Here is a 13290-nt window from a genome sequence, read left to right as displayed (position 1 = left end):
TAACCTTAACCTTAACCTTAACCCTAACCTTAACCCTAACCTTAACCCTAACCTTAACCCTAAACATAACCCTAACCCTAACCCTACCTTAACCCTAACCCTAACCTTAACCTTAACCTTAACCCTAACCTTAACCCTAACCATAACCCTAACCCTAACCTTAACCATAACCCTAACCTTAACCTTAACCCTAACCATAACCCTAACCCTAACCTTAACCTTAACCCTAACCATAACCCTAACCATAACCCTAACCCTAACCTTAACCCTAACCTTAACCATAACCCTAACCTTAACCTTAACCTTAACCCTAACCCTAACCTTAACCTTAACCCTAACCATAACCATAACCCTAACCCTACCCTAACCTTAACCTTAACCTTAACCATAACCCTAACCTTAACCCTAACCCTAACCCTAACCCTAACCCTAACCCTACCCTAACCTTAACCCTAACCCTAACCCTAACCTTAACCCTAACCCTAACCCTACCCTAACCTTAACCCTAACCCTAACCTTAACCCTAACCTTAACCCTAACCCTAACCCTAACCTTAACCTTAACCTTAACCATAACCCTAACCTTAACCCTAACCCTAACCCTAACCCTAACCCTAACCCTACCCTAACCTTAACCCTAACCATAACCCTAACCCTAACCTTAACCCTAACCCTACCCTAACCTTAACCTTAACCCTAACCATAACCCTAACCCTAACCCTACCCTAACCTTAACCCTAACCATAACCCTAACCATAACCCTAACCTTAACCCTAACCCTAACCCTACCCTAACCTTAACCTTAACCCTAACCATAACCCTAACCATAACCCTAACCATAACCCTAACCCTAACCTTAACCCTAACCTTAACCATAACCCTAACCCTAACCTTAACCTTAACCTTAACCATAACCCTAACCTTAACCCTAACCCTAACCCTAACCCTAACCCTAACCCTACCCTAACCTTAACCCTAACCATAACCCTAACCCTAACCTTAACCCTAACCCTAACCCTAACCCTACCCTAACCTTAACCTTAACCCTAACCCTAACCATAACCCTAACCCTAACCCTAACCCTACCCTAACCTTAACCCTAACCCTAACCCTAACCCTAACCCGGCGCGGTCTAAAACGGCGCTAAAACGCGGTCAAATAGCGGTGCAGTTTCAGGAGCCGCGGCACGCGGCCGGCACAAAAATAACATGGCAGTTTCGGCCGCGCGGCGCGGCTCTGCAAGACGCTCCATATGTTATAACACACTTTGATGCTCGACAGAGGCGTATTGTACAGGATGAGGATAAAGCATTCAATCATTTTCTTTTTTGTCTTCCACTGTAATAATAATCCTCTTCATTAGAATGTAATACACTGTGGTACAGTAGGGGGCAGTATGCGCCTGAAACATTGGCTCTGACCTGTATATTAAATGGAAGAAGAAGAAGAGAGCCAGCCCAGTCTTCATATAGAACACAATAGAACATGACGTCATGTTGTTGCTGTGGTGATACTTTCCTCCTGCTGTAGATTCTTTAGTGAAGCCTCATGAAACAGCACTTCTCCAGAGTGACCTCTAGTGGTGTGTTTTAGTACTACCACAGTCTGTGTGCTTATGCCAATAAAACAACTTTGCATTTTAGTTGTGCAACTGTTTCTAGAATAATATAAATATGAAAAACATATATCTAATAAAAGTGATGATTTTCTTTTTTAAATGTAAGGTTTTATTTCAAACTTACATTTTCCTTCTGTCTATTTTATTTAATGTATTTGCGTTTTTATTCTCTTACTTTGAAAAAGTAGCAAAATCTCGAAAGATCATAAGCTAGAACCAAACGCACTTCGTAGGTCTGACTGTCCTGTAGTGTGTTTGACCCTTGACCCCCTGTCAGTGACCTCAGGCTCCAGACTGACCAGGCTCCAGACTGACCAGGCTCCAGACTGACCAGCAGGGGGCAGTGACACTCCGGTACAGCAGGGGGCAGTGACACTCCGGTACAGCAGGGGGCAGTTACACTCCGGTACAGCAGGGGGCAGTAACACTCCGGTACAGCAGGGGGCAGTGACACTCCGGTACAGCAGGGGGCAGTGACACTCCGGTACAGCAGGGGGCAGTGACACTCCGGTACAGCAGGGGGCAGTGACACTCCGGTACAGCAGGGGGCAGTGACACTCCGGTACAGCAGGGGGCAGTGACACTCCGGTACAGCAGGGGGCAGTGACACTCCGGTACAGCAGGGGGCAGTGTGCGCCTGATACGGACGCTTCTGACCTACATGTGAAAAGACAGAAGAAGACAGAGCCCAGCCCCAGCGTCACGCTACAGAAGAAGACAAGCCTCAGTCTGTCTCTGTCTCTGTCTCTGTCTCTTTGAGCTTTGTCTAGTCCCGCAGCTCGAGCACAAACCCCGCGGTGTCGCGGGCTCTTTGACCATGTCTGACGGCGGAGGGACGGAGGAGGCCGGCTCCATGGAGGTGTCCACGGCCCTGACCGTGGCGGACATCTCGGTGCTGCAGAAGCACATCCGCAAACTTGTGCCGCTGCTGCTGGAAGATGGCGGCGAGGCCCCGGGCTCTCTGGAGAGCGCCCTGGAGGAGAAGAGCTCCGTGGAGCAGATGAGGAAGTTCCTGTCAGACCCACAGATCCAGACCATCCTGGTGGAGAGGAGTTCTCTCAAAGGTTTGTCCTGTGGAACCTCTGAGCTCGGCTCTAACAGACAGTAGCTCGATGATCATAACTCACTTAAACACTAAGCCTGATGCTCACTATGACACTCCACCAAGAGTTTATCATGTTGTGCTGAATGTGCTGACTCACTGCGCCACGCCCGGTGCAGACGTGCACCCGTCACAAGCCGCTGCGCCACCGCACCAAGGCAGATACTGTTGTCATGGTTACACAGGACTTAGGGACCATGCTAACTGGGGTGTGGCACAACGCATGTACTCATCGTGTGACGACGCCCTGACACCAACTGTGATCATTTATTTCTTTACTTTAACAATGATGTTGTCGTGTTCAAACGTGTGGCTCAGCAGGATGTACTCAGCAGTATGTACTCAGCAGTATGTACTCAGCAGTATGTACTCAGCAGTATGTACTCAGCAGTATGTACTCAGCAGTATGTACTCAGCAGGATGTACTCAGCAGTATGTACTCAGCAGTATGTACTCAGCAGGATGTACTCAGCAGGATGTACTCAGCAGGATGTACTCAGCAGTATGTACTCAGCAGTATGTACTCAGCAGTATGTACTCAGCAGTATGTACTCAGCAGTATGTACTCAGCAGTATGTACTCAGCAGGATGTACTCAGCAGGATGTACTCAGCAGGATGTACTCAGCAGTATGTACTCAGCAGTATGTACTCAGCAGTATGTACTCAGCAGGATGTACTCAGCAGGATGTACTCAGGGATCTATCCATCTATTCATTCATTTTCTACCGCTTGTTCCCTTTCGGGTCGCGGGTGACTGGAGCCTATCCCAGTGACTTTGGGCCTTAGGCGGGGTACACCCTGGACAGTGGCCAACTCGTCGCAGGGACAACACAGAGACATAGACATTACAGACAATCATTCACTAGGGCCAATCTTACCTCACACATGCATGTGATTGGACGTGGGAGGAGCCGGAGAACCCACGATAACACGGGGAGAACATGCAGACTCCACCCAGAGTGATGTCATGTGATGTTGGTCTGGTCCGGGAATCCAACCCATGATCTCCTTCTTGGGAGGCAAGAGCGCTAACCGCCTTTGCCACTGTGCAAGTCACGGTCAGTGTTCTATATAGTCTTTATTGATCAGACGCCCCTGCACTGACTGAATGACTAAATCAGCCTATGACATCATCAAATAAGATGTACAACTACAGTAGGTGGCGCTAATGGCACTTGGCTCACACCGTTACTACACTGTTATTACACTCAGCTCACACTGTTATTACACTCGGCTCACACTGTTATTACACTCTTATTACACTTGGCTCACACTGTTATTACACTCTTATTACACTCTTATCACACTTGGCTCACACCGTTATTACACTCTTATTACACTCTTATCACACTTGGCTCACACCGTTATTACTCTTGGCTCACACCGTTATTACACTTGGCTCACACTGTTATTACACTCGGCTCACACCGTTATTACTCTTCTTATTACACTCGGCTCACACAGTTATTACACTCTTATTACACTTGGCTCACACGCTTATTACACTGTTATTACACTTGGCTCACACTCTTATTACACTGTTATTACACTGTTATTACACTTGGCTCACACTGTTATTACACTGTTATTACACTCGGCTGTTGCCTTCACCAGATGACTCGTTTGTTCGCTCGTATGTGTCCTTCTGTGTGATCAGAGGTCATTATCTCGTCCTCTAAATCCCGGTGGATTTGAAATGCTCTTGTTTCAGAACAACACAACCTGTGACAGATCCATGACGACAGACGTTCAGTGCCCTCTTGTGCCCTCTAAAGGCCCCTCCAGTCATTACACCAGAGAAGCACACACGTGGGCGGGACCAGCCACTGCATTAGAGCTGATTTCAGCCTGTCAATCACTGTAAAGGCAGAATCTGATTGGGCAGTGCTGACCACACAGGGCCTTGTGCTTTCTGTCTGAAGGATGAGAATGCAGAGCACATTTCATTATAATCATATTTTTTTTTTAAATATACAATTTTATTGACATAATTCATGCAAATCAAATTGAATGTAACATTTAAATGCTACAGTATTGCAATACCATGATACATTTATATTGACATTGTGATACATATTGTATCTAAGGAAGTTCCCTGAATTAAACCTTGTTTCACAAAGACCTGTTTGTTTGCTCTAGTGAACACTGTGAAGTCATGTGTGGCCCCGCTCCAATAACTCCATTATACTCACTTCCCTCAGGCCCCTAGGCCTGACCCTCATGTGGCCCCTCATGTGGCCCCTCATGCTGGCCCTCTGCACATCATGCGCCTGATCCGGTCCTGATCTGATCCGGTCTAGGGCCAGTCTAGAGGCTCTGTGCCTGGAGCTCTGTCCCAGCTCAGCTTGTCTTGTGTGGCCCATGACTTGTCTTGTGTGGCCCATGACTTGTCTTGTGTGGCCCATGACTTGTCTTGTGTGGCCCATGACTTGTCTTGTTTGGCCCATGACTTGTCTTGTGTGGCCCATGACTTGTCTTGTGTGGCCCATGACTTGTCTTGTGTGGCCCATGACTTGTCTTGTGTGGCCCATGACTTGTCTTGTGTGGCCCATGACTTGTGTGGCCCGTGTGTTGTGGGCAGTGCTCAGACCAGAATGAGCTGTAAAGTATTATGAAGACTAAGGCTGGGTAAAAAAATCGATTTAATCGATTTTGGATCGATGTAATTAAAATTTTGCGTTATCGATTCATACTGCATGAGATCGATTTTTTTCCCCATGAAGTCTTGTGCAGGTGCAGCAGTGGTGCGTTTACGTGCGCTTGTCCAGCTGCAAGACGCAGGTCAAACTGGGCTCAGCGAGACGTCCCAACTCAAGTCTGACGTCTGGAACCATTTCAGATTTAAAACAAAGAGCCGGATAAAACCAAAGTGTTTTGCAAAATCTGTGAAGAGGAGGTCAGTTATTGTAGAAATACTACAAACCTCAGAAACTACTTGACCAGGTATCACACTACGCTAACGTTAGCCTCCGACAACAAGCCGTCCGGAAAATGAAACTGAGGGAATCACTAACATGACCAGCCGATTCTCCGCGGGTCATAAAGATAACAGAAGCCGTCTCAACTTTTGCCTGCAAAGATTTACGCTCGTACTCCTGACGAGCCACACCGCTAATAATATGGCCGTGGCTGCAGAGCCGCGGCGCGGTCAAATGGCCCAGCAGTTTCAGGAACCGCGGCACTGCCATATAGCCTCATGGCTAACCCTGACCTTAACCCTGACCTTAACCCGGCGCGGTCTAAAACGGCACGGTCAAATAGCGCAGCAGTTTCAGGAGCTCTGTAGACACTCCCTAATAATAGAGCTAATATTATGTTGACGGGGGCCATACAGGGGTGGGGGGCCATACAGGGGTGGGGGGCCATACAGGGGTGGGGGGCCATACAGGGGTGGGGGGCCATACAGGGGTGGGGGGCCATACAGGGGTGGGGGGCTGACCAGCAAAGACCCAGCAGTCGTGACGGACAATGCTACAGATAATGGCTGGTGCAGTGGAGGTGCAGCAGCTGATTGAACTCACTGAACTGAGCATCACAAACGGCTCTAAAAACTACTTTATGTTTCAAAATTGTACTTTTGAGACTTGAGACAGTTTTGTTACAGTTGAAGTTTAAACTGTCCTATTTACAAGTTTGCACTTAAAACCTGTTTATGGTGAAAAGAAAAAATAAAGTACATTTGTATTTTGTAACACAATTGAGCCATTTTCATTATTTAAGAGCAGATTGGATTGAATTGAATCGAATTGTGATTGATCGAGGACGTTATGAATCAAAATCGAATTGATTTAGGAAATTGGCCATGATACCCAGCCCTAACAAAGACGTGTAATAAGAAGACGTTTAACTTGAGCACATGTTGTCTCCACAGAGGACGTTGGAGATGAAGGAGAAGAGGAGAAGGAGACCATCAACTATGTGGTCAGCATCGACATTCACTACGGACTCAAGTCCAACAGGTGATTCACAACAACACGGCTGAAATGAAATGTCTGTTTCATAAAATGGGCTGATTCAACACAAAGTACTCATGTAAACACGTTTGGCTTCAAAGTCGTGAATAAGGTCACTATGTGTCACAAAGTAAATAAAACATTTAAGCTATTGACTGAACGGTTCGATAAATAAAATGCGTCATTTTCGGGCTGTAGAGCGCAGCAGCTTCTAAACTGCAGACTGTACATCACATGTGAACGCTCCGTGTGTCTTTGTTCTGCAGCGTCCAGAGTCACTTCCTCATTAGACTCATTTCTCTGTGAATATGAGTCTGATTGTGATAAAACACAATGTTTTGAAGCTTAAAATACAGAAAACAGGATGTGTCCACTGATGTCTTCGTCTACAGCGTGTCAAGCGCTCGCACTTCCTGCTAGAGTGGCCCCTGAGTGCCCCCTGGTGGCCGTTAGCATGTAAGAGTCTATAAATTAGACAAGCGTGGGGAAAAAGTAGCGGCTTAAAGTCTGAAAACTACGTCCAACATTTTACACTGGGATTAAATGGTTGGCCAACAGTCTTTTTGTGCCGACATCATCTGCTGACATCATCTACATTTACCAGGGACTCTAAATACATTTGCCGTTGCTCATATGTCTTTTGTCTGAGTCTTCGTTGTTAACAACAAGTACTTATTGCAATGCGTGATGTTGCCACTGCTCTCAACCAATAGCAAATCTTGCATGCAGCACAAGCCACGCCCACCCTTGATTAAATGTTTGTGCTGTTCTAAAGCATGAGTGAAGGTACACTCAGTGGGCACTGTTCCCTCTAAGCTGTGCACATGGGCGATGACGCACTGCTCCAGAGGGAGGAAAATACATCAAAATAAAAACTAAACCCATACAAATGTATACATGGCTTCACGCGACGTCACAACATCCGGGTCACTTGCCATTTCCTGAGGGGGAAACGACACCTTGACTATCGAGTAAGCTAGCTGGGATCTCGGACACTAGACCAGTTTTAATGCCAAAAAGTTGCTCAGTGTTTGGATGTTTAAATCAAGAAGAAAAGGCTTCTACAGGAGACCAGCAGTAAGAGGTCAAATACGAACTCAGTGGCTACAAGCGATCAAACGAGTCCAAGATGGAAAGACATGGAGCCCAAAATCAAAGTGGAGCTACGTTTGTAGTCGTCATTTTATACGGTTAGATCATAGTTAGCATCATTATTGTTTATTATCAGACTAGATGTCTTTTCTCTGACACTCGCTCATGATGCGCCTCATTTCAAATGTCAACACTCAAGATGGAGAAGAGAACATTCCTATGACCATATGCCCACCACTTTGGTAGACGCTGGGATCTGGATCAGGTACTCATGAATGGCCAGTCTGTAGGATCGATGCTCCAAATGCTCTAGTAACCGTGTGACACGCTGTAGTTAAGCTGTTTCCCCCTCTCAAAATGACGGCCCCCGTTACTAGGTCAAGTGACCCGGATGACCACGTCAGCGTGAAGCTAAGGCTGGACTGGCATACAGGGATTTTCCTGGTGGGCTGATGGGTAAATGAGACCACGCCCTCAAGTTGCTTCACTCCTCCACATATTTTGTCATAATCACACCTCTTGTTTAGAATTCTATGCACTGCGCTGTCATCAATAGTGTCAACAGGAAATGTGCTCCGTTGCGCTCCGGTTAATGCTGGAACCCGTTCTCCGTCTGGTGTTTTGAATGATCGCACATCTTTGCTGTGCATATTGTGAAGCTCCTGCTGATACTGCTGTGCTTTGCCCCGCTCTGTCAACTGCTTCATGCTCTTACTTTTGCTAGAATCTGATACATTTCTGGACTTCGCTCCACACTATAGATGTGTGTGGACTCGCTGCTTGTGTTTGTACTCGCTCATCTTTCTTTGTGTCCTCAGCCTGGCCCTGATCAAAAGAAGCGCTGTGGTGGACGCAGACAAGCCCATCTCCACACAGGTGCGAGTGCTGACCCTCAGTGAGGACTCTCCCTACGAGACCCTGCACTCCTTCATCAGCAATGCAGTGGCTCCCTTCTTCAAGTCCTACATCCGCGAGTCTGGGAAGGCCGACAGGTAAAGCACACGTCTGTTTGACCACCAGTGGGGTCAGCGCTCTGTTCCTTGCACTTCTGCAAATCACTTTGCAGTAAATAACAAGTAACTAACAAGTAACTTTTATTCAACAAGTGGATTTTTGTAAGGAAAAAAGTTGCTTCGTTACAACATTGAAAAGCCTTTTATTTTAATCAAGCATTCAATAAATCTAATTATATTTAAAGGCGCTCTTGCCTGATCTTTACAGTCCTAAAAACGTGAACAACAGGACGAGGTCATTTTACACTTATTGCAGTGGGCCACCTGCATTTGTCACTTACATCCTGAGCTTTCTAATCATTCACTTCCACTTTCAAAGGCCGGAGCCACTTTTAGCATTTCTTTGGCCCATTGCAGGGCTCTTAGGGTAAACACAGAGGATTAGTTTCAGGTAAAACTGTAACAGGACAGGCTGTTATCAGGGGGTTGTGCCCGGTGGGTGGGGCTTACCCAGAGAAAGTGAAATATCTGAGTTCTGACCTTCTGATTGGTTCTCGCTCCTCAGAGATGGGGACAAGATGGCTCCTTCTGTGGAGAAGAAGATCGCAGAGCTGGAGATGGGCCTGCTCCACCTCCAGCAGAACATCGAGATCCCGGAGATCAGCCTGGTCATCAACCCCATCATCGCCAACATTGCCAAGCAGTGCTACGAGCGCGGAGAGAAGTCCAAGGTCTCCGACTTCGGAGACAAGGTGGAGGACCCTACTTTCCTCAACCAGCTGCAGTCCGGAGTCAACCGCTGGATTCGGGAGATCCAGAAGGTCAGGCATTTGAAATACTCTACTTTTTACTGGTCATCACTGGAGAAGGATAAACGGTCTAGCCCCGCCCTGTCTGTGCAGCTGAGCAGAAGAGCCAGAGTTAGTGCAGAGCCCCCAGAGGCTTCAACGCACAAACCAAAGAACGACGGTCTGACACTTGAAATTAAGTAATTTTGCATTTTTAAACTCTTAATTATTACTTTTATTCAAGGCGAATATGCTCTAACAGTTGCAATTTGTATTGTTTTATTTTGTCATATCTCGGGGCTGTGGGGGCGTGGATACATTTGGAATTTCTCATTTCTTTTTTATATTGCGCTCTCATCTCTACTTATAGTTTGACTCTTTACAGGAACACCTTTATTAACTATTCATTCATGCCAGGTTAATATTTGACTTCAGTTCTACACATTTTATTGGCGTGGAAAGGTTCTTGCTGAAAAATCAAAGAAAAATCATTTTGTAGTCCTTTCCATTAGAATCTGAATAAAGACTGCCTGCTTTACTGGCCCCTGAATGAGTAACCTTTTAACCATGAGTGACCTGTGCGTTTGTAGGTGACGAAGTTGGACCGGGACCCCGCCTCTGGGACGGCCCTGCAGGAGATCAGCTTCTGGCTCAACATGGAGCGAGCCCTGAACAGGATCCAGGAGAAGAGGGAGAGTCCTGAGGTGCTGCTGACCCTGGAGATCCTCAAGCACGGCAAACGCTTCCACGCCACCGTCAGCTTTGACACCGACACTGGTGAGGAACCAGTCACAATCAGAACCTTTATTGCCCTTGTCAGTCAACAGAATTCACACACTCTGAACATGCCAAAGCGTTAAGGTTCAACATACAACAATGAACAATAATGGTGGTAAAATGTTTCAAAAAGGTCATGCACGAAATTAAGAATTTACAAAATAAATATAATTAAATATTCTGAATATATATTCACAATTTACAGTTGGTCAGAATAGTGCAAAAAATGAACATAATTATTGTTTTGAATAACTGTTAAGAAGTTTTCATGAGTCCAACGGCAAAGGGAACGAGGCCTCCTCCTGCCTGAGGGGAGTGGCCTCCTGCCTGAGGGGCGTGGCCTCCTCCTGCCTGATGGGGAGTGGCCTCCTGCCTGATGGGGAGTGGCCTCCTGCCTGAGGGGCGTGGCCTCCTCCTGCCTGAGGGGAGCGGCCTCCTGCCTGAGGGGCGTGGCCTCCTCCTGCCTGAGGGGCGTGGCCTCCTCCTGCCTGAGGGGCGTGGCCTCCTGCCTGAGGGGACGTACAGGTCCTGCAGAGATCACCTTCTCAGCAGAGGACAATGTGCTGTGTTCTCTGTTTGTCCCTGGCTGTGGCTCCAGTCCAATCATTTGTCACACATTGACGATTGGGGCTGTCAGTTAAGTTTCCTACTGCTATTATTGTGTGACTCCAGCTTCTGGTGAATTTGATTAGACTGATGTGCAGTTCTTGCAAAGAGCAGAAGACAAAGAGGCAGAGGCTTTGAGTCAAAGCTCTACAGATGTTCCCCTCCTTCTCATGCCGTGTCTCGATGTTAAAATGATGGTCCAAGTTCACAAAATGTCGCTGTCTGTTCACTCACGTTGTTGAAAATAAACTACGGTGAAGTTCTGCTGTTTATGATGTCACAGCTGTGCTAGTTCAACTCATGCTTCATGTGACTCTTGCACAATAGAAGCCTCTGTATTCCTGCTGCAGAAAGAGTCTTATAAAAGTGACAGCGACATGACCGTGTTGAGCCACAGCAGTGTTGTAATGAACACTGATGATGTTCATCTGATCCTGCTACAGCTCGACTTTTTTACATTCATTAGTTATTAAATACATAAGTGAAATAAGTCATGATAAAAAGAAAAAAATGCTAAATATTCAAATATTAATTAAAATTAAGTCTAGATTGATCCTACAGAGACAATAAAGACAGTAAACTGCACATACAAAGAACACAATGCTAACTTTTATTACATGTACAGTGGCTTTAAAAGAAAATCAAAAGAGGATTAACTATTTCATTTTTTGTCAGTACAATAGTCTAGAAGCCTTCAGTCACCATAATTCAGCCTTTTGTTTGGTTAAAATGAATGTTTAGTAGACATGATAGTTTGACTTTGTTTGACGTTGTAGCTCTACTAATTATGCTCATCATGAAATCTCTATTTCTTTTCTCGGCCTTAACTATTCTGCCTATTCTCATTTGGCTAAGTTTGCAGTCTGACTTGAGTGTCACACTTTTCTGTCCGTGCGGTGCAGGTCTGAAGCAGGCGGTGGAGACTGTGAACGACTACAACCCTCTGATGAAGGACTTCCCCCTCAATGACCTGCTGTCCGCCTCTGAGCTGGACAAGATCCGCCAGGCCCTCATGGCCATCTTCACCCACCTGAAGAAGATCCGCAACACCAAGTACCCCATCCAGAGGGCGCTGCGCCTGGTGGAGGCCATCTCCAGGGACCTGAGCTCCCAGCTGCTCAAGGTGTTGGGCACCAGGAAGCTCATGCACGTGGCCTACGAGGAGTTTGAGAAGGTCCGTCCCACTTTCATTTCAACTGCCAGAAAAGAAGATGAATATGCTAAACACACCATAAGTCTGCGTGTTACGCTCCTATAGTTTACTAAAAGGCTTAAAACCCATTAAACAATTTAATGGAAAAGGTTTGAGCAGCAACATTTAGACTCCTGAGCTCTGATTGGTCCTGCCCAAAGGGAGGAGCTGCATCTGAAACCAGGCTTTTAGATAGGATTTGAAAACACCCCGTCCAAATAATGTTGTCCGGGGGTACGGGGGCCGACCAGGTGAAAAAACGAGTCGCTTCGGCATTCTCTGGACTAATAAAAAGTACTTTAAAAGCCAATATGATCACACTCCTCCACTTAGGAGAGGCGTATTGTGGGGTATTTTCCGACGCTTTTACAAAATAAAGCTGTGCTTTTAACGCTGTGCGCCATAAACGAGCGCCGATTTATTTTGTAAAACGCCGTAAATACGCCACGATACGCCTGTCCTAAGTGGCGGAGTGTGACCATATTGGCTTTCCATAATCTTTTGGGTAGCGCGCTGCACTTGAAAATGCCCGTCCACATTTTGAAATGCCTCGTCCAAAACACGGGAAGACGGCCCTCCATTTAAAAGCCTGTCTGAAACCTTCCCTGCCCTTGTTTATACGTCTGACTGTTTCACTCTTCCAGCTTGGGTTTTTGAGGCCTATTGAGGTCTGGCCACCTCTCCCTCAGAGCTGTGGAGTACTGCTCTCATGTGACTGGTCATGATGTGATTGTGGACTGTGGGGGGCTCTATCCTGGACCACTGCTCTATGTGAGGGCGGGGAAGCTCCAGATTAAACAAACCTTTGCCAGCAGAGTTTGTCAGGCTCCAGTCAAAGAGGGCACATTTCCCACACATGTATTGTTTTTGTTAATATATTCAAACCAAAGCCGAGCTCATTACCTTGCTTCCTCCTGCCCCGTGTGCAGGTGATGGTGGCCTGTTTCGAGGTGTTCCAGACCTGGGAGGACGAGTACGAGAAGCTGCAGGTTCTCCTGAGGGACCTGGTGAAGAGGAAGCGTGAGGAGAACCTGAAGATGGTGTGGAGACTAAGCCCCACCCACAGGAAGCTTCAGTCCCGCCTGGACCACATGAGGCGCTTTAGGAGGCAACACGAGCAGCTCCGGGCCGTGATCGTCAGAGTGCTCCGCCCACAGGTACAGAAGTCTTAACATCTTTACACTTCACCAGCACACGTCACGCTTACGA

General features: G+C 46.8%; 2 protein-coding genes across 5 annotated transcripts in view; one reads left to right on the top strand and one right to left on the bottom strand.

Annotated features, from left to right (window-relative positions):
- Positions 1 to 13290, bottom strand: part of LOC140370223 (protein NLRC3-like) — a 300708-nt gene that overhangs the window by 17731 nt on the left and 269687 nt on the right. The window lies entirely within an intron of this gene.
- The window catches only part of dync1h1 (dynein, cytoplasmic 1, heavy chain 1), a 71894-nt gene continuing 60985 nt past the window's right edge, over positions 2382 to 13290 (top strand). For both annotated transcript variants that reach the window (XM_072457275.1, XM_072457274.1), the window contains exons 1-7: positions 2382 to 2681; positions 6592 to 6679; positions 8584 to 8757; positions 9284 to 9539; positions 10097 to 10283; positions 11792 to 12063; positions 13011 to 13238. In XM_072457275.1, the coding sequence (XP_072313376.1) occupies positions 2435 to 2681; positions 6592 to 6679; positions 8584 to 8757; positions 9284 to 9539; positions 10097 to 10283; positions 11792 to 12063; positions 13011 to 13238 (1452 nt within the window). In that variant the 5' untranslated portion in view covers positions 2382 to 2434. The remainder of the gene's footprint in view (positions 2682 to 6591; positions 6680 to 8583; positions 8758 to 9283; positions 9540 to 10096; positions 10284 to 11791; positions 12064 to 13010; positions 13239 to 13290) is intronic.

This window comes from Eucyclogobius newberryi, unplaced genomic scaffold, assembly GCF_026437365.1.
Source record: "Eucyclogobius newberryi isolate DKJ021-1_F unplaced genomic scaffold, fEucNew1.0.hap1 SCAF_21, whole genome shotgun sequence".
NCBI lineage: Eukaryota > Metazoa > Chordata > Actinopteri > Gobiiformes > Gobiidae > Eucyclogobius > Eucyclogobius newberryi.
The sequence above is the reverse complement of the archived record's forward strand: the minus strand, read 5'-3'. Positions and strand labels throughout refer to the sequence as shown.